The 20,434-nt window shown below is 44.9% G+C and overlaps 1 protein-coding gene across 6 annotated transcripts in view; it reads left to right on the top strand.

Moving 5' to 3' along the window:
- LOC119180179 (plasmolipin) overlaps window positions 1–20,434 on the top strand; it is a 225,957-nt gene that overhangs the window by 194,070 nt on the left and 11,453 nt on the right. For all 6 annotated transcript variants that reach the window (XM_075878433.1, XM_075878428.1, XM_075878432.1 and 3 more), the window contains one exon: window positions 250–348. In XM_075878433.1, coding sequence (XP_075734548.1) covers window positions 250–348 — 99 coding nt within the window. The remainder of the gene's footprint in view (window positions 1–249; window positions 349–20,434) is intronic.

Here is a 20,434-nt window from a genome sequence, read left to right as displayed (position 1 = left end):
ATTGTGAAATCAATATGTTGTTCATGTTTTTTTTTTTTTGTTGCTGTATATGTATGTAGTAAACAGTGCTACAAAAGCAGCACCTCAAGATACTGTTTATTGTGCAGTCTATCCTCATCAAAGCTTGTTAGTCTTACTGTTTCTCAAATAGCGAATAAACTGGCTGTTGTATACACTGTTCTGCATATTTCTCATGGGGTACTATATATACATCTGTATTTGACCACAGTATCATTTTTTTACTTGTAGGAGTTCGTGTACTGCGGTGTCTGGGCTGCTCTTTATTTCACAGCTGCCATAGCTGCAGCTGTCAAAGGCAGATATCAAGAATGTCTGGCAGCTGCTGCTGTAAGTAGACTTTGTTTCATTGACCATGCCACAGGTTCCCTTACATTCACAGAACCAGGAATATACAGTGCTGGTAATTAAACACCTACTGGAGGTTTGTGAAATTGTCTATTTTGTGCCAAGATTTCTGTGTGTGCATGTGTGTGTGTACAGTAGTGGCATATTGAAAGGAGACAGTTCTTGTTAGTATAACGACTGCCATAAGCAATTGCTCATGATAGCTGCTTCATATCGCTGCAAATGTGGCTGCGTAAGAAAGTTAGCACTTAAATGTGTGTTCAAATCTAAATTTCACCGATATGACACTAGCTGTAGACACTGGAAATGAAGTAGATGTGGCACATAGCCCTAAATGTTTTAAATTTAAATCTGCGAGTACTGTATGTGCGCTCTCTAGGTGAAGCAAATGACCTTGTTGGCCACACGTTCAGGGACATTATGTAGTAATACAGTCCGACCTGACTATATTATACACGGGTAAATCGAATTATCCTTTGTTTTCTTATTTTTGATCACAGTAATGCTCTAATGTCAATGCATAGCAAAATTTATGGCTACATCAAACAAAAACAGCCAGAATACTTCAGATATCAAATATTGGGTAGTGGGAAATGTCCAAGGAAGTTTACTTTCTTTCAAGTTTTTCGGAACCTTTTGGCTTTTCCTCACGGAAGAGGATTTTGCAACTTGCATTTAGGAGACTGAGCAGTACGATTTGGAAGATGCTGCATGTACTTACTATACTCAACGAGAACTCTTATTAACAGCACTGTGGAATCTACAAAAACAAAATGCATGCCTACTATGGTGCCAAAACAATAGTACTCAAGTTTACTGATAGTTTTTTTTTTTTTCATTTGCCTTGCTGAAATAAATACTGCCTTATTTATTATGAGACGAAAACAATCGCAGGAGGTTGTGGGTAAAACAGTTATTGTTCACTTTCCTTTTCTTTCCATTTCTTAGACAGTACCACCTTTTCAGCTTTCCAAGGAAACATGGCATCCACGACGTCAATGTCCGGCTGGAATTGCGCTGTTTAGTTCTCCAAGAAAAATATATTTGTAATAGGAAATGAAAATGCACACTGAACAATAGAAATGTTTCTCTCATTCATAATTTCCATGTATATCTTATTTAAGTTCATTCGTTGCAAGTGAGCAAAACCGAAATCAGTTGCAAGCTGCTGTACTAATTGCGGACAGAGCAACACAAATGTGCAGAAGCCCTGCCTTTGTAGCCTTTGTAGCCTTCGTTTTAATGTCAAGATCAGTTGTCACAGAGTATAGAAGCTACCGCTTGCTTTCACGTGCTTTCTGCCCCATGATTCGTTGTTGTTGAGCCTGTGGCCTTTCTTGTGAAATCTCCATTCGCTTCACCTCTGGTTTCGCTCAATGCTTTGCACTTGCCCGCAAGGCCTCCCTAGTTTTTCTCTTCAACTACCTCATTTCGCACCACAGAAGCAAGAGACGGGGAGGAGGGTGGAGGCGGTCGCCATATGTCTAGACCACCGTGGTCTATACTGAAGCCGCCAGCGCTGCAATTGCTGTGGACAGGTTGCAGTTGTGTTTTATTCATTTATGGTTGCCCATTTTCATTGTTAGTTTTACGGTGTTTGGTATATACATTGGGCGCTGTAAAAATGAGCATAGAATGAACATAAAAAAAAAGAAAACTATAATCGAGTGAACAAATGTGCATACAGGTATGCTGTACGCTCTGCTTTTTTCCGCAGTTTACTCTGCCTTTAGCATAGTCAGTCAGCACGATTTCTCCAGCAGCTGGACGCGCGAGGCATGCGAAACTTTTTTTCTGGAGAGTGTGGGGATTGGGACGGCTGTAAAGAAACCCACCGACGCTCATTCTTGGAGGCTGTGTCCATATTAGCGCGTGTCAGCCAGTGGCCACAAGGTGGCGACTCTGCTTTCTCAGGGTGAGAGTTACTCAATATGCTACCTTTAGGTAGCAGAGTTGCCCCACTGATAGAACTCCCCGCTCGCGCCCCTATTCGCTAAGCGCGCTCACGTGCGCAGAAAACGTTCATTTTAGAGAAAGCCAACTTTACGGCCGTGCGAGCGCTGCAACCGCCGCGCCACTAGTGCCACCGCTGCCCAAGCAGTCCGGCGAGGCGATCCCTCCGAGTGCGGAAGTACTTTTTCGTTGGTGTTGTGGCTGTGTCCCGTGTTGTTTGTTTTTAGGGAACGTCAGTGTGTGGTGTCTGTGCGGTGCAGCGCCGTGACTCAGTGCTACGTAGTTGCCACGATGACCGGATCCTAAAGCTTTGTATAGATGTGCCGAAAATTCTCGTTTGCTTCTGTAAAACACAGAGGGATAGGTCTAGCGATTGTTTTATCGAGCCACCTGCCTAATCGTTTAAAGCGCTAAAAAACTACGCGAAACGAGCGATTTGCGGAACTTAAGTTGTCGTGAATAGTATACACGATTCTCGACAAATTAAATCAAGGCTTTCTTGTTTGCTATTTAAAGCAAAAATATCTTTCTATTCTGACCATTATTTATTCAAGTTTTTCCTTTTTTTTCCTTCGAATCAAAAGCAATTGCACCAGCAACGTGTTGTGAGCGAGCGAGAAAACGCATGGAATGGCTTGGCTGCATCGGCTCCTACATTCGGACGGGGTGGCTTTCCTGCATGACTTGGACGTCTCATTGAGCAAGATGGCAGATCTATGCACAACTCTGCTATCTAAAAGTAGCATATACAGTAACTCTACTTGGGGTCAATGTGCACGACGCGGCACTTGTGTGGCCAACTGTGATGAAGTGGTTTTGTTTTTTTAACCTGGGTCGTGCACAATAGCTACAACGGGCAGCATAACACGTTTGCAGACATCTCATCCGTCCCTTTTTTTTGTTGTTGTTACATACTCTAGTGATCCTGGGACAGCGCTTCCTCCATTTTATTAGCTAGCTCTAACCACAATAGAAAGGACTTCACGAGTTTGTCACATGCTTCACACTGACATCACACATGAATGAATCGCGCATGAAAAACAGCTGAGAGTGTGACGGGAGAGTGGTCCCCTTCACTTTTGCTGTGAATCACGTGCACGCTTGCAGGGGTTGTTGCTAACATTGTCATGATCATCAGAGAGTTTTAGTGTGTCCGCAAACATTTTAATGTGAGCATTAGCCTCTACTGAGTGGCCATGGTATGCATAGGGGTGTGCACGGAGGGAAGGGTGAGGGGCAAGGGGGCTGCCTCTTCTAGTCACCTTAAGAGGGGGGAGTGCAAAGTTAGCCTCATAAATTTATATAATAGGGAGGGGGCCTGCAACAAACTTCTGCCCCCCCCCCCCCTTAAGGGAAACCTTGCGCATGCCTAGGGTAACGCCCAAGGTGCAATAAGCTTCACCTTGAGAAGAGAGGAGTGAGACAGAACGCGCTCGAGATGGTGGCGACAATGCAGCCGGTCTTTTCCCAGATGCTAACACAGGTTACTAAGATAGTTTCTTTGGCCTGGGACAGATGAATGACCCATTTGAAGCCCTGGTTACAGTTGGCATAACACGTGTCCCAGAAGCTGCCATGTGGCAGTAATAGAAACTTCCAGTTCTGGAGCCCCTGGTGGATTTCATACGTCAGCCCTTCTGTTTTTTTTGTACAATTAGTAATACAAGCTGGCACTTAATCTATAAACACAAGGCAAGGAAAGATAACATTTGCTCAATTAGATAGCTGGTCATTACACTAGTATTTTGGAACAACTTGAGAGCATATATATTACAAATGAGGAGGCATTTATGGGATAACCTGTTTGTTCCTACCCAGTCTAAAAAAATATCCATTAGAATATAACACAGATTATTATATGTGGCTTTTCTAGACACCACTGGAGCTTCCAAAAACATTAATTAGGAAATCTTATGGACATAGTGAAAGAGGCTGCCATAGACAATGACTGCATAAACTCGTGAGGAAGATTGAGATATGCTGAGAAATTGTAGTCCTCATGAATTGGAAAGGAATAAGTAGCAAAGAGTTTATATATTTATATAAGGAAGGGGCTGGGGCAGGAATGTTTGTTGCCCAGCTGTTATTCGTGCTATACATGATGAGGATAGAAAACGTTATAGAATGACGCAACACTGGTTTCAGTATGCCACACAAATAGATGAGTGTAACACTTATGCAGCAGCTTCCACGTTTATATTGTGATGGTGTCTTATTTGCGGATAACCGCAATGTTTTACAGGTCATTTATCTAGTAAAGCAGAGCATGGAGGTAGGACACATTCAGACAGGAACGTGAATTTCCAGAACTAGAACTTAGTGTAACAAATGAGGACGGATAATATTAAGCAATGCCAATAATCAGGTTACATCAATACAGGTTAAGTAAATACCGACGCTAAGATAACACAAGTACCTCGAAGTACAAACTATTGAGGGGGATATAAACAGAAAGATACATAAAAAAGCTACCACAATAAATTGAAAAAGGAATGCTGTAATAATAAAGCACATCGATTGATTGATATGTGGGGTTTAACATCCCAAAACCACTATATGATTATGAAAGACGTCGTAGTGGAGAGCACCGGAAATTTCGACTACCTGGGGTTCTTTAACGTGAATCCAAATCTGACCGCACAAGCCCACAGCATTTTCGCCTCCATCGAAAATTCAGCCACCGCAAATAATAAAGCACAGCATGTTATGGGAATACAATGGGCACAAGGCACTTCAAGGTCTGTGGAAAGGTGTAATGGTCCAGGAACTTATATATGGGAACTCAGTGTGGTGCATGAAGTCAGAGGTGCAATCAGGACTGGGTGTAAATCCAAAGACTCTGGGACACATTGAGTTGGCCGCTCATACGAAGATGACCCACTAGGCTGCAAAGGGTCATAGAATAAGCAAAAATTGAGGTGACAAATGCTCAGCACAAAATTAGATTTTATGAGAGGCTAAGGAAGAAAGCTGGCAGAAGTTTTTGTCAGGGATCAATTTATACACACACGAGGCTAAAGTCTGGAACATGGTCGGTAGGATAGCAGGAAAACAAGTACACACACTTCCACTCGTAAACACTCAGGGTGATACCTTGGAAGATCAGGCAAACTTCCTCGGTGCACACTTCGAACGGGTGTCCAGCTCGTCCCACTATACTGACTTTCCAAAAATACAGAACAAGAATAGAAAAGCAGAAACTCGAACACAAACGCACTAGATACGAGGCATATAACCAAGCTTTCAGTCTAGCTGAGCTCCGAACATCTCTAAGCTCCTGCAGTACTTCTTCCCCAGGTTCTGACCGTGTGGTGTATGAAATGTTAAAAAACCTACCAATCGAAACACGAAAAACCTTACTTTGTTTGTACAATGCTATCTGGTTTTCTGGCACTATCCCTACCTCCTGGAAAGAGGCTATTATTATTCTCATTTTGAAAGAGGGCAAGGACCCTTCTTTAGCTTCGAGTTACAGGCCTATTGCACTTACAGGCTGCTTGTGCAAAGTCTTCGAAAAAATGATAAACTGCCAACTTGTACATTTCCTTGAAACAAACAATTTGCTCGACCCATTTCAGTACGGGTTTCGAGAGAGTAGATCCACCACAGACCACCTTGTCCGTATCGAGGCACAGATCAGAGACGCTTTCGTCCATAAACAATATTTTCTCTCTGTGTTCCTCGATATTTAAAAGGCTTATGATACAACATGGCGCTTTGGAATTCTAAGAGACCTGTCCCACCTTGGCGTGCGCGGAAGAATGTTTCACATAATCGAAAGTTACCTGTCAAACCGGACATTCCGTGTCCGAGTGGGCAGCGTTCTTTCCCAAACATTTGTCCAGGAAACAGGCGTGCCGCAAGGTGGTGTACTTAGCTGCACACTTTTTCTGATCAAAATGAATTCCTTGCGCTTGTCCATTCCTAGCAATATGTTTTATTGTACATATGTCGATGACGTCCAGCTTCGCTTTAGATCTTGCAATCTGGCAATGTGTGAGCGGCAGGTTCAGTTAAGTTTAAACAAGGTCTCCAAATGGGCAGAGGAAAACAAATTCCGACTGAACCCACAAAAAAGCACGTGTGTCTTGTTCTCCCGAAAGAGAGGCATGCACTCAGAACCCGACATTCAACTGAATGGTCAACGTCTGTCTGTTAATGCGGAGCATAAATTCTTAAACTTAATCTTAGACAACAAGCTTACCTTGGTATCACACATCAAGTATTTAAAAACAAAATGTTTAAAAGCCATGAATGTTTTAAAAGTGTCGTCACGTACTACATGGGATAGTGACAGGCAATGTCTCGTGAATCTGTATAGAAGCCTCATTCGCACCCGCTTAGATTATGGGGCCATTGTTTATCAGTCTGCGACTCAAAGTGCTTTGAAGATGCTGAACCCCGTGCACCATTTGGGCATCCGCCTTTCTACGGGTGCTTTTCGCACCAGCCCCGTAGAAAGCCTTTACGTTGAGTCAAATGAGTAGTCGCTTCATCTGCAGAGAACTTACATGTCTTTTGTATATTTCTTTAAGGTGAAAGCAGACAAGAAGCACCCCTCATACTCTACTATTAATGATTTGTCGAGCTCCATTGTGTTTCAAAACAGGCCTTCGATGAGGCAGCCCTTCTCAGTTCTGCTGAAGGGTCTAGCTGAGGAAACTGGAGTGTCACTTGAACACAGTTTAATGGCTCCTGTAGCATACCCGCCACCATGGCAGTGGCAGACTATAGACTGTCGTGTCTTTTCTAGAAGTTACAAAACATGCGCCTATTGCCCATATCCGAACATACTTCCTGGAACATCGACACAAATACACACGTCCTGAGTTCTTTACAGACGCCTCCAACTCCTCTGTGTCCTACGCTGCTGTCGGCCAGCATTCTTTTCGGATGCTGGCCCTCTACATCCAGGCACAAGTATCTTCACAGCGGAAGCTTATGCGATACTTTTGGCGGCTAAACACATCAAGCAATTACAAATACAAAAAGCAGTAATTTATACGGACTCCCTCGGTGTGGTAACGGCTCTGCACACTCTTAAAAAAAAAAAAAAAAACCTGTCCTCGTCTCACTTTACTCCATTTCATGCACACTCTACACACTCAAACAACATGTTGTAGTGTGCTGGGTGCCAGGGCATCGTGAGATCCAAGGCACCGTGAGCGCGGATCAGCTTGATGCATCCGTCCACGAAAGCACTGCCACTACACCCATATCAATCCCGTCCCTTGATCTTAAGCAGTCTCTCAAACGAAACCTCAGAGACTACTGGCAGAGCAAGTGGGATAGACACGCACAAAACAAACTACACATTATTAAGCCACACCTTAGCCATTGGCTGCCAGTATCAAAATCGCGTCATACAGAGGTAATACTAACGAGGTTCAGGATAGGACACACATACACGACGCGCACATATTTTTGTCCGGGGGCGATCCACCATTGTGTGACAAATGTGGTGAAGCATTAGCAGTTCTTCACATGTTAATCCAGTGCAAACAGTTAGAAACTCTAAGAAAACAACACTTTGCATTACCCTACCAACAACATATACCTTTACACCCTGCAATGTTCGTCAGGAACTGCTTTTGAGTCATAAATAATTGTTAGTGTTTTTAAAAGAAATTCGTAGTTTTCATATCATATACCCGAGCATTCCGTAGCACGATCCAGAGAGGTTTTCGCTGCGGTGGCTACACAACAGAGCACTTGCATCACGGCCCTTGGACGCAAGGATATGAACGAGTGAGGCACTTGTGCTAATGTCATACATGTCCACCATTGTTTTCTGTTATCACCAACTTTTGTCATCTATTCACACCACACACACCTTTCACGGCATGGTCATGATATTATTACTTGTATGTTTTTACCCGTCTTACCGCGAGGAATTTTATGGCCCTTGTACAGCTGCTTATCACAATCATTGTCCATATCTTTAGTAAGATGAACTGGTGCTCTTTGGCCGTGAAATGGCCCTTGCGCCACGAAACATCAAACACCATCATCATCAGAGGCTAAGGAATACGAAGAATATGATAAGCAAAAATAGCTGCCCCGGTATTTGTATAGGATGAGTGTTGACTCACAAGGTTACACCTCGGTAGTGTTATATGGCACCGATTTCCTGCAAGACTCGGCTGCAATGTGTGGGACATATGCAGCTCAGGGCAAAATTCTTAAAGTCATTCTAGCGATACGATACGCTATCCGTGTTCACAGTGAGGTCTACATATTTACAGACTCGCAACAGGCATGTCACGCCTTCCTATCAGGACATGGCATCCCAAGAGCGGCCCACCAAATTCTCAAATTCCACTAACTGAGTAAACAGTACTTTTCGCATCCACTTACTCTGGACTCCTAGTCATTGCCCGCCTCTCTGCCGGGCAATGAATGCGCACACGCTGTTGCCCGCAAAATTTCCCTCCTGGCGGCCCGCAAGGTGAGTGAGGCGACCATTTCGGATTGGGGGATCCTCTTCTCACTTACCAAGACATTCTTCGTCAGTACAGGAACGTCCGTCACTTTCGGAACGCCCCACCGCCATCTTTCTCGCGAGAGGAGGCAGTAGCGTTACACCAGCTACAGACTGAAACATTTCCCACTCTAGTATCGCTTCATAAATTTTACCCTTAGTGTTATGCAGATCGTTGCCCCGGCTGTGGAAACTCGCCCATGACCTTCCATGTCTCGATCGAGTGCACTGCGAACATCTTTCCTCCCTTACCTGCTTTTCTTCATCCTTTACGTAACGAGGAGCTGTAGGATGATGCTCTCTGCGATGGTCCTCCTGAGGTCGTCCGAGCTTTGATACAGCGGGCCAGGCTCGTCGCTGGAGTCGTCCTAGGGACCCCGGACTAGGGGTTTTCCCACACCCTCCTTCTCCATGCTTTTGTAAATAAAGACGTTTCTCTCTCTCTCTCACAGTGGAGAAAAATCTAGTACACCAGCTGGCAGTGTAAGCAATTCGACAACATAGGATGTTGAGGGAAATGTCAGAGGCAAAAAGAATTGAATTGATAGTAGCGATGAAAAAAAAAGAAATGATTTGAGTAATTAGCAAAAGGATGGAGTAAAAGGAAAAGGAGGGAATCATTTTCTGAAAACTCAAAAAGAAGTGCTTTATTATATGAAGTGCTGGCAGGCTACCATAGAACACATTACAAACAGAGTAAGTGAGTAAAAACTTTATTGAATGCCCAATGGTATTTAACGGGGTGGGACTACAAGCACCCCAGCCTAGGTGACAGCCTCGAGTCCTTGGACACGGGTGGCTTCGTGGGCATGCCGGACTGCTCACAGTTGATCGGCGAGGTCGCAGCTGAGCAGAGCCACCTCTCATCATGCCTCTCGGTTCAAAACTGCCATGTCTACCCGATTCATAGAAGATATGTGCATGCTACCGGTGCACTCCCGCAGCATTTGCTGCAGCGTCGCTCTTGCTCCACATGCTTTACAGTCGTCAGATGTATAAATATCTGGATAACAGAGGCGTAGGATCACTGGGTTCGTGTACGTGCGAGTCTGTAATTGTCTCCAGGCAACCTCCCGTTTCTTGTTTAGTTGTTTTGTGGCAGTGGATCTTTGCATCTGTTCAGTCTTTAGTGTTGGGCGATATCTCTGAAAGTGGTCATGCGATCCTCCCACCTCCACTCCCGCATTGTCCTTGATGTCTGCGAGACATCGGGGCTGCCGGCAGGTGCCGCAGCTCGGCGTGCAAGGCCTCGAGCCGCGGCGTGGGCAGTCGCATTGCTCGCGAGTGGAGGATCTGTGTGGGGGGGGGGTCCATACGAGGAAACTGTCATTTTTGTGGCAAGTACTGTCGTCGCGAACTTTGAGAATGTGTGCTGCTTCTCGGGAGATCTGGCTACTGGCGAAGTTGTGTATGGCCGCCTGAGAGTCGCCTATGATCACTTCGGCGTCCGTGGTAGCTATAGTGAGGGCTATCGCTGCTTCTTCGGCCACCTTCGTTTCCTCGGTGCGTATTGTAGCGCTCGCGATGGAAGTTCCTGCATGATTCGTGATCGCTACGGCAAAACCGCTCGTAACGGGCTGTGTCTACGTAAACGGCGTCTTGACTGTTGCCGAACTTCTTTTCCAGATCTTGTGTATGTTTGGTGCGCCGACCGATGTGATGAGTGGGATGCATATTCCTGGGCAACGGTAGAACGACGATGTGCTCTCCAATATGTCTGGGTATTCCGACCTTTTCCCCACGCTGCGTGTGGTAGTTTATTTATTATTTTATTTATTTATTTAATAATACTGCCAACCCTCGCTTGAGGGTCATAACAGGGAGAGAGTACAATATGAGTACAAACAGAACACCTAAAAAAAAACCACTAAGCAATAAACACAGGAAAACAGAATGGGCAGTACTTCAACCATTACCAAAATAAGCATCAATTTCTCTGTCAAAAGTTTGTACATCGGTACTATTAATAACATGTTGGGGTAAAGAATTCCATTGTTCTGTAGCATCCGGGAAAAATGACCACCGAAAGATGTCAGTGCGAGCGCTGAAAGGTTCAATGGGGGCATCATGATTCAATCTAGTGCTACGTTTTCCGGGAAGGCGTATGTACTCGTCTTTAGGTATTTTGAATATTCTTTGGATTATACGAAATAATGTTTTAAGTTTTTGTTTCCGTCTTCGAATTTCCAGTGATTCGAAATTGCATGAATTTAGCATATCAGTTACTGAATCCCGCCTTCTATATCTAGAGCACATAAAACCGAGCTGCACGCCTCTGAATACGTTCTAACTTGGTGACCAAGTGTTTCTGGTGAGGGCTCCAAACCACAGAGGCGTATTCCAGTCTAGGTCTAATATATGTGTGGTATGCAAGCAGCTTTACGTGTTTCAGTGTTTTATGCATCTTTGCTCGTAGAAAACAATTTTTTAAATGACTCGGAACAAACCGATTTAATGTGACGGTGCCAAGTTAGGTTGTTCGTAATTGTCACCCCTAAGTATTTAAAATGGGGCGTTTTACTGAGTTTATTGCTCCCGATGTTGTACTGCAAATTGAGAACATTTTTCTTATTGGTAATGTGTACATATGTTGTTTTTTTAAAGTTAATTTGCACATCCCATTCACAACACCACAATTCCAAATCTTCAAGGCACTTATTCAACTCGAGTTGATCATCAGTACAGCTTACAAGCATATAAATCTAACAATCATCAGCATAAAGTTTCATCTTAACAGGTGGCTTTACAATAGTACTTATATCATTTATGTACAACAAAAACAACAGCGGGCCAAGCACGGACCCTTGAGGCACACCTGAAAACACATCTAGCGTAGCTGAAAAAGAACCATCAATCCTCACTGCTTGCTTGCGTTTGCTCAGGTAGGCGCCAATCCAATTTAAAATTTCATCACTGAATCCCATTTTACTCAGTTTAAAAAGCAGTTTAGTGTGGTTTACAACATCAAAGGCTTTAGTAAAATCAATACAAATTACATCAACTTGTTTGCGATCGTCTATAGCCGAGCTGAAATCATGAATTGTTTGAATCAATTGCGTCACTGTGGACTTGCCACTTCTAAATCCATGCTGACAGTCATTAAGTAATTGATTAACCTCTAAGTGAACCATGATATGCTTTGCTATTATATGCTCTATGACTTTGCAGCAAACAGACGTCAGTGACACAGGACGATAGTTGCTAATAATTATTCGGTTGCCGGCTAAGGTATGATAATTGCGCAGAGCCAGTCCTGTGGAATAGTGTGAGTTTGTAAAGATTTTTTGAAGATAATAACAAGGAAGAACGATACCCATTCTGCGTATCTTTTCAGAAAAGCAGTTGGTATCTTGTCCGGACCACTAGCCTTCTTTGCATCCAGATTTAGCAACCGAGAAAATACACCTTCTTGATCAAACAATAAGGGTTTCATAGGACATGCGCATAAATAATGCAAGTTGCTATCACCGCGCACATCTGACGGCATCGTCAACACGGACTGGAAAAACCTGTTAAACTCGTCTGCTATCTCAGTCTTTTGCGTCACTGTTCTCGATCCGGCAGTGATCTGTTCAATTTTTTCTTTTCTGCCGCTTATATAAAGCCAGAACTTCTGAGGCGCACTCTTCAAAAATTCTGCGAGAGTATGTTTGAAAAACTTACTCTTTGATTCGGACAAGGCTTCTTTTAGGGTTTTACGAGCTTGAGATAATTCAGTAGTGTTCCTCCCTTTTTTCCGTAGTTTTTTAATTTTTCTTTTCATGTGAACTATATTCCTGGTTATCCATGGGCTGCGTTGTTTTACCTTTTTAAGAAGAGACGGGATGAATCTCTGTACACAGGTGTCCACGATTGCCTTAAATCGATTCCACAATGTCTCAACGGACTCGTATTCTGAGGCAGACTGAAATTCGTCAAAGGCGACTTCTAAAAAATCTAAAATAGAAGTGTCGTCCGCTTCTGCAAAATTTTTAACTTTTACACGCGAAACAGGCTTTGGACGATCACTTTTCTCTGTGGCAATGTTGATAACAACTAGCCGGTGGTCTGATATGCCCGCTTCCACTGACACCATGTAGCCATCCAACTAGCCTGTTACGAACACAAGGTCGAGCAATGACTTCGTTTCCAAGGTTATTCTAGTGGCTTCCTTCACGATTTGTGTAAGATTGTGTGAAAACAATATCTTTAATAATTTATCGCCGCTTGCAATTTTGATATTACCAGGCATCAGGGTTTCCCAGTTAATATGGGGAAGGTTAAAATCACCAGCCATTATCATCCGTGTGCTATCGTTTATATTGTTGCAAAGAAAAGTATTTAGATCATCTAAAAATTCAGGCGATGTACAGGGGGGTCTATAAACGGCTCCGATTAAGTACACCAGGTTTTCGTAGGTTATCTTACACCATACGGACTCCTGTAACTTGAATCAATTAGTGCTGCCCGAATTGAAGATTTCACTACAATCGCAACGCCACCCCCTCAAGAATCTCGGTCCCACCTGAACATGGTGTATCCCACGGGAACAATGCAGTCGCTGGATACAGGGCTTCTGAGCCATGTTTCTGTTATAATTATTACGTGAGGAGACCATGATAATATCAGACACTCTAGATCTGTTACTTTGTTTGCAATGCTACGAGCATTTAACAGGATGACAGTTAGCTATGATGATGACGGTCTTACACCAGGAGGGCACCGGTCTTGTTCGCCCTTTCCCCACCTGCTCTGCAACGGGGAAACGTTTTTGCAGTTTATGGTCCCAGCCATAAAGCCTGCTATCTATTTTAAGCTTATCGTGAACCAGCGTTGCTTTTTTCCCTTAAGCCCTATCTGCTGCCGCACTATCCCATAGTTTCTTCCGTTCTTGTACCGTTTATTGGGCATAATCGTTGCTCACGCTAATCAAACGGCCTTTCAGTTTGCCACAGTTCTTCATTACACATTCCTTCTCTTTGAAATCATAAAATTTCATTATGACCGGCCTAAATTTTCCAGTTTGTTTTCTGCCAATTCGATGTATTCTTTCTATTGTTGTGGCGTGGACCCCGAGTATTTTACGAAACACGTTTTTACAACAGACGCCATTAAGTCCGCCTCAGTTTCAGATTTTTGCTCAGGAATGCCAAAAACTAAGAGGTTATTCGACTTCGGTTTTCATAATCAAGAAGTTTTTCTGCCTTCCGCTGCACGACAGACTCTAGGTATTCAATTCGTGCGTTTAGTTCTTGAATTAGCTCAAGAGATTGTGTAAGTTTGTCGGTCTTAGCATTTAGAGACGCTATATCTGCCTTAATTGTTTTGGTCGTGTCGCTGGCTACCTTTTGATTTTTTAGGATTTCCTTCAGCATGTCTTTAGTATAAGGTCCCGGGTTTTCCTCTATGTCACCCGACATCAACAGGCACAAAATTACAGACCAACAATCAACCACAATAGCACAGCACTTTCGAGGGCACGGCAGAACCAACAAAAATCGATTGTCACTACGGTAAGTAACAGTGTCATACCGGGAACTAACCTGCAAAACAAACAGCAGCGGTTTCAGCAAGCTGTTGCCGGCAGCGTTGCCATGCCCTCTGAAGAAGCTCATGTCAGTCTGCTTCTTAAGTGCATTTTCTGTCGATGACGTCACCCCTGTCGGTATTCAGCCGGCGAATGCTGATTCCATGATGCCGCATCGATGAATGAGCACGAACGCTATCACTTCGTTTTTGGTGCTTGTCGCTGAAGTTGTAGGCGTAACCCACGGCAATGCCTGCAAAACAAATAGCAGCGGTTTCAGCATGCTGTTGCCGGCAGAGTTGCCGTGCTCTCTGAAGAAGTTCATGTCAGTCCGCTTCTTAAGTGCATTTTCTGTCGATGACGTCACCCCTGTCGGTAGCCAGCCGGCGAACGATGATTCCACTATGCCGCATCGATGAATGAGCACGGACGCTATCACTTCGTTTTTGGTGCTTGTCGCTGAAGTTGTAGGCGTAACCCACGGCAACGCCTTCAACTCGTTCCAAGTGATGCCTTCGGTGAATGTGATGAGAAGCGCCAAGATAAACTCGACCAGAAGACCCGTGGCGATGAGCATTACAGAGTCCGCTATGACAGCGCAGGAGCGAAGATCCGACTACTACTACCACCCGCACACTACACCGCAGCAGTGGACTCACAGAACACCTACCAAATTAGAGAACGGAAACTGTATGCCCAGTCTCTCAGGGATGTGTTGACCAGTTCTGGTTCTCGACAAACGTTTGTACTGGGCAATGTTGTGTGCTTCGATTAGTTCATCTAGGGTATTGTGCAACCCCAGCTCGAGAAATTTTTCCATGCTAGTATTTATTGGCAAGGCTATTGCGCGTTTGTGTGCCTTGCGGATGAGACAGTCTAGCTTGGTTCGTTCAGTCGCCTGCCACTTAAGGTAGGAGGCGATGTACGTTATGTGGCTCATCACGAAAGCATGTACCAGACGGATTGTATTGCTTTCTTTCATTCCGCTGTGGCGATTTGCTATTCGTTGCAGTAGCCGGAGCATTCCATTTACAGCACCATCTACTCTGCATATGGTTTCACCGTTGTGGCCATTGGCCGACAGGTGCAAGCCCAGTACTCAAATGTTGTTAACTCGTGGGATGACAACGCCATCTGATGTTACTACTTTAATATCTCCGTCTGCACGCTCGCTGGAAGAATCAGCATTCTTGGGTTTACGGCCCCTGCATGTCGGTCTGTAGAGAAGGAGCTCTGATTTAGCCGTAGAGCATTCGAGGCCCGTGTCGCGAAGGTAGTTCTGTACCACGTCGACCGCCTCCTGCAACGTTTGCTTGATGTGCCCATCATTCCCCTCGGCAACCCAGAGGGTGATATCATTGGCGTATAAGCTGTGGTGGAGGCCTTCTATTTCAGCCAATTTTCGTGGTAACCCAACAAGGGCGAGGTTAAAAAGCATGGGCGAAATTACAGAGCCCTGCGGAGTGCCCGTGCAACCCATGTCTATATCTCGCGAGACTATTCTGCCGATCGCTAAACGGGCCCGGCGACCTGTAAGGATATCCCATACGTAGTGGTACATTCTTGCGCCCAGTTCCAACGCTCATATGCTTTCAAGTATTGCGGTGTGTTTAACATTGTCAGACGCTTTCTTGAGGTCGAGCCTGAGTATTTCTTTTGTAGATCGCGTGGTATTGTCTACAATATCACGTTCGAGTTGAGGCATAACGTCCGCATGGAAAGGTTACGATGGAACCCCAGCATTGTGTGCGGGAGCATGTCTCTGTCCTCGAGGTAGTTCATACGACGAGCGAGAACCACTTGTTCCATGACCTTACCAACTCGGGAAGTCAGAGATATTGGTCGAAGATCGTCAATCTCTACTCGTTTTCCCGGTTTGGGGATCATGATTATGCGCCCCATTTTCCACGAAACTCGGTATAGCACCTGTGCTCCAGCACTCGTTCATGTAAACTGTCAATTGTTCTATTGACTCGTTGTCCAAGTTACGCAGTGTTTTGTTTGTCATCCCGTCCGGGCCTACGGCTGATTTCGTGTTGAGCTTGTGCAGTGCTGCCCTCACCTCTGCCACACAAAGTCCTCATCTAGCTCCGCATTACTCTTGCTATTCCATCCGTACGCCAGGTGCGCAATAGGGCTTGAGGACTTAAAGTAACCTGCACACATCATCAAGAAAGTGGGCGGAAGTGCCTTTGTACTCGTGCAGTAACTTGTTTAGCTTAAGCGTGTGCACTGTTTTAGTCTCCTCCGAATTCAAGAGATGTCAGAGGAGGTGCCACGTCTTGGCCAAGCCCAGCTGGTTCTCCATCCTGTTACATGTCTTCTCCCGTTGTGCTCTGCATATTTGTAAGGCATGCGCTTCTAGATCCCTGCTTAGCCCCGCAATGCGTCTGCGTAGCATTCTATTGTGGCGTTGACGCTTCCACCTGTCTTGCAGGCTGCATTTGGCTTACCACACGTGGAGTTTACTGTCAATTACATTTAGCTCTGCTTCCGGCGGAACCTCCTGCATTGCTGTTTCCATATCGCTCCTAAGCATTGTGCTCCAGCTCTCGATATCCTCGATAGCTGCGCTGCCACGTTTCTGCTCTTTCTGGACTTAGCGAAACGGGTCCCAATCCGCTAGTCGATAATGCTTGCCCTTGGCGGCGTACCAATGAAGGTGGTGGTGACGTCCAGTGTCGACCTGGATTTCGATCACTGAGTGATCACTACCTTGGTCTTCTTGCATATTGTGCCATTGCGCACTAGATACGTTCTTAATAAACGCTAGGTCGAGTAAAGTATCTGCACATACGCTCTTGCCCCTGCACGTAGGCGCGGAAGGGTCTGTTATACGCTCAAGCCACTCATTCAGCACATTGTCCCAAAGGCGCTTACCTTTAGATGTTTCGTATCAGTACCCCCCGCCGCGTGGGTTTTTATTAATGGCAGTCTCGACTCTCGTTTGCGGTGCGCGAGACGTGCGACCGGAGGCGACGTCCACCCACCTAGCATTATGGGGGACGAATACTGTTCCGCTTTTGACTGCAGCGGCGTAGGTGGCTTGGGTCGTCGACTTGCTGCCAGTCCTCGCTGCACGGTGTCGGGAGACGCTGCGGGAGTGCGCCCGAGAATGAGTGCCAAAGCATGTGCGGCTCCGCGTGCAGCTCTCCCCTTCATGGTTTATGCTGCTGCTGCTGCTGCTATAGGTCACCTCAGCCTCCTCGTGCATTCTGCGTTCCCACTGTCGTCGCTTGACGAGGTAGGGTGTCTTGTACTTGGCTTTGCACATGCGGTCTCCAGTGAGGTGAGAGGTGATCCTTTCCGCTCAGCACGCACACGGGCTCGCACCGATGATCGTCGTGCGGGTTGCTGCAACTGCACCCATGCCACTTCTTGTCGTTTGGATTGGGGAACATGTCGGCCCTATGTCCCAGATGACCACACTGGAAACACAGGTCAAACCTTAGCACTTTTGTAGAGAGTGTACCTTAGCACCATTCTTCTGTAGTTTACCTAACAGGGCACGTAGTAACCGTCGAACAGGATCGTCACGTTCGCCGTGTTGCCCATGCGCTTGGCATGCAGGAGGTTCGGGTTACGGTTGTTCACGAGACTTCTCACTACGTCCACTGGTTTTTCTAATAGTATTATGCCCTTGATGAGGCCCTTGGATGTGTTCTCCTGCGCCATTTTGTAGGCATTCGCTTCAAACTTGCGGCCACCGATGCGCAGCTTGCAAATGCCGCCATACCGCCTTGCACGATCTTTTGATGGCGTGCTTATCACAATCAAGTTTTGGCGCTCATTCAGACAAACGCTCTCCTCCTCGGCTGCTTCGCGTCCCACCCTGTTGCATTGCGTATGCAGCAGTGGACGTGGTCGTTCTGGTAGTGCGATACGCTGAAGCCGTTCCGGGGTCCTACGGTGATCTTGTAATTCATCCCTCGGCAGGTTGGGCATTCAGCTCGCCTTGGTAATTCTTTGTAAATGCTGCCTTGTTTTCTGTATAAACTCCCCCTTCTTGAAACACGCTGTCATTGCTTGCTGGTTCGTTTCTGGGTCGGCGTCTCCAGCTGCTTTCTTGGTATTACGCTTTATCTCGCACCATCCTTGTTCTTTATCGGTGATATCTCCTCTCCGTCGACTTGCACGACGTCCATTGCAAACGCCAGCACAGCGGATGGGTAGCACCTGTTTGCGACGCAAACGCATCAGGCCTACCATGCCCATCAACTGGCTTGTTGGGCCAGCGTGGCTGTACGGAAAATTTTCTCAGATTAGCTGAAATTAGGGCTCACCTGCTTAAATCTGGTTTAGGGAGAGTCCGCAAGACTTTCTCAGTCACTTAGGAAGACTTTAAACGGAATGGCAGGCAAGCAAATGCCAAAAACTATAAAAATCCGCGAAGCCGATGCGACGCGCGTCTGAACTCCATGGCCCCATAGTGACCCCTCCTACAAACTGCGATTTAAAAAATAAACATAAATGTACATGCTGTATAGAAGTCAAGGAATGGATGCACTATGTTGTAAATAAATGCAGTGATATTCCCTAGGATTTATCTGGACACTGAACTATATGAAGAAATGCGTTTCAGGGACAATCATAGAAAGGTAAACAGGTCTACGATAGAATTAAGTAATATACATTATCAGATTGATAAAGAAAAAGAAAGAGAAATGGCCAAAATAAATACTGCCAAAGATCCGGAAGAACTTTATTTGTAGTCCTGACTCTGCCCTGGGCACAGAAAGTTGTGCTTTTATTTAATTGAACTAGACAGAATGCTCAAATAATAAATAATAAAAAGGTTCTGTTTTTAGCTTGGCGGCACACAAGTCACCAGTGTGTTATGAATGGGACGCTCACAGAGTCCATTCATTTATCCATCAATGTAGTACTTGTGCTCAATAATTTAAATGAATGACGGCTGGTGATTTTTTTTTCACTCATCAGTGAATTCTGGGTCCTCGCCATATATAGACAATGCATGCAGCATTTCTATATGGTACCATGCTTAATAAATCACACAAGCACTCAAGGTAAACGTTCACTTATGCTTGAAATGTATGAATGCAACACTCACCACTTTAAGGAAGAATTGCAGCTGAGAAAATCTTGTGTTAGTTCGACCGGCACCTCGATTCCAAGACACCACCAATACAGCAGCAAGAACAGCTCAAAGATACTGATCTAACACTTTCCACATATTAATCTGACCAGTAGTGACTGTTTCATGCTAATGTCGGACAAGTCCCTTTAGAAAACACGCCGCAATTACGAATACACACGAAAAAAAGGCCCCAGAAGAAAGTTTACCGGAGAAAATTTCCAAACAGAGACAAAGAAAATGTGCTAACCGCAAGCATCTAAGGAATAATCTTGATCTTCTCAATCAGGCGAAAAATGTAGAAGAGGAGGAGCACCAGTGTAACCCAAAATGCGGTCATTGACACAAATCTATACCAGTTGGACGTGCTCGGGAAGTAGTAGTCCAGTTGAGAGCAGATAAACCCGATCAGGTTAATAATTTGCAGTGACAGCACCATTAAGCACTCCTATAACAAGAGGAAAAACAAACAGGGTACACAACAGAAGGATATGTTTTTTTTTTTAACACAATTCTTTGGGTTCCCATTGGAAAAAAATAAGCTTTTGTTTTCATGCTAATAATCTATGATTGTCCATAATAAAAGTAGTGTGAGGACTATTATTATAAATGTTTATGAAAATTTATTATTAAAAAAAACAATGTAGCAAGTCTTTCCGGACTGGTTTTATTTAGATAACCAGTACTGTCAGTATCAACAAAAATGTTCTCAACACTGTGTTATGCTAGTGCTACCCCCTATTCATCTGAAAACAGACAGGGCTGACATGGCAGCGTTGTAGAAGCGAAGTAGCGGAGTTATTCTACTGTAGTTATGTGGAGCCGCAGCTATTAAGCAGAGTTTAAAGCTCGTATATCGTGGAAGATAATGGCAAACGTTTAAAAAAAGGCTCCTTGTCGCAGGGAAGTGATCGTGATGTTTTAAACACGAGTTATTCAGATTAGTATGAGCAAACTTGGCAAGCATCTTGTTGGACGTTTACTCAAGTAAGATTTGTTTGACGTGTTGGTGTGGCATACGTCTACTCCAAAG

This window comes from Rhipicephalus microplus, chromosome X, assembly GCF_043290135.1.
Source record: "Rhipicephalus microplus isolate Deutch F79 chromosome X, USDA_Rmic, whole genome shotgun sequence".
NCBI classification, from domain to species: Eukaryota; Metazoa; Arthropoda; class Arachnida; order Ixodida; family Ixodidae; genus Rhipicephalus; species Rhipicephalus microplus.
The sequence above is the reverse complement of the archived record's forward strand: the minus strand, read 5'-3'. Positions and strand labels throughout refer to the sequence as shown.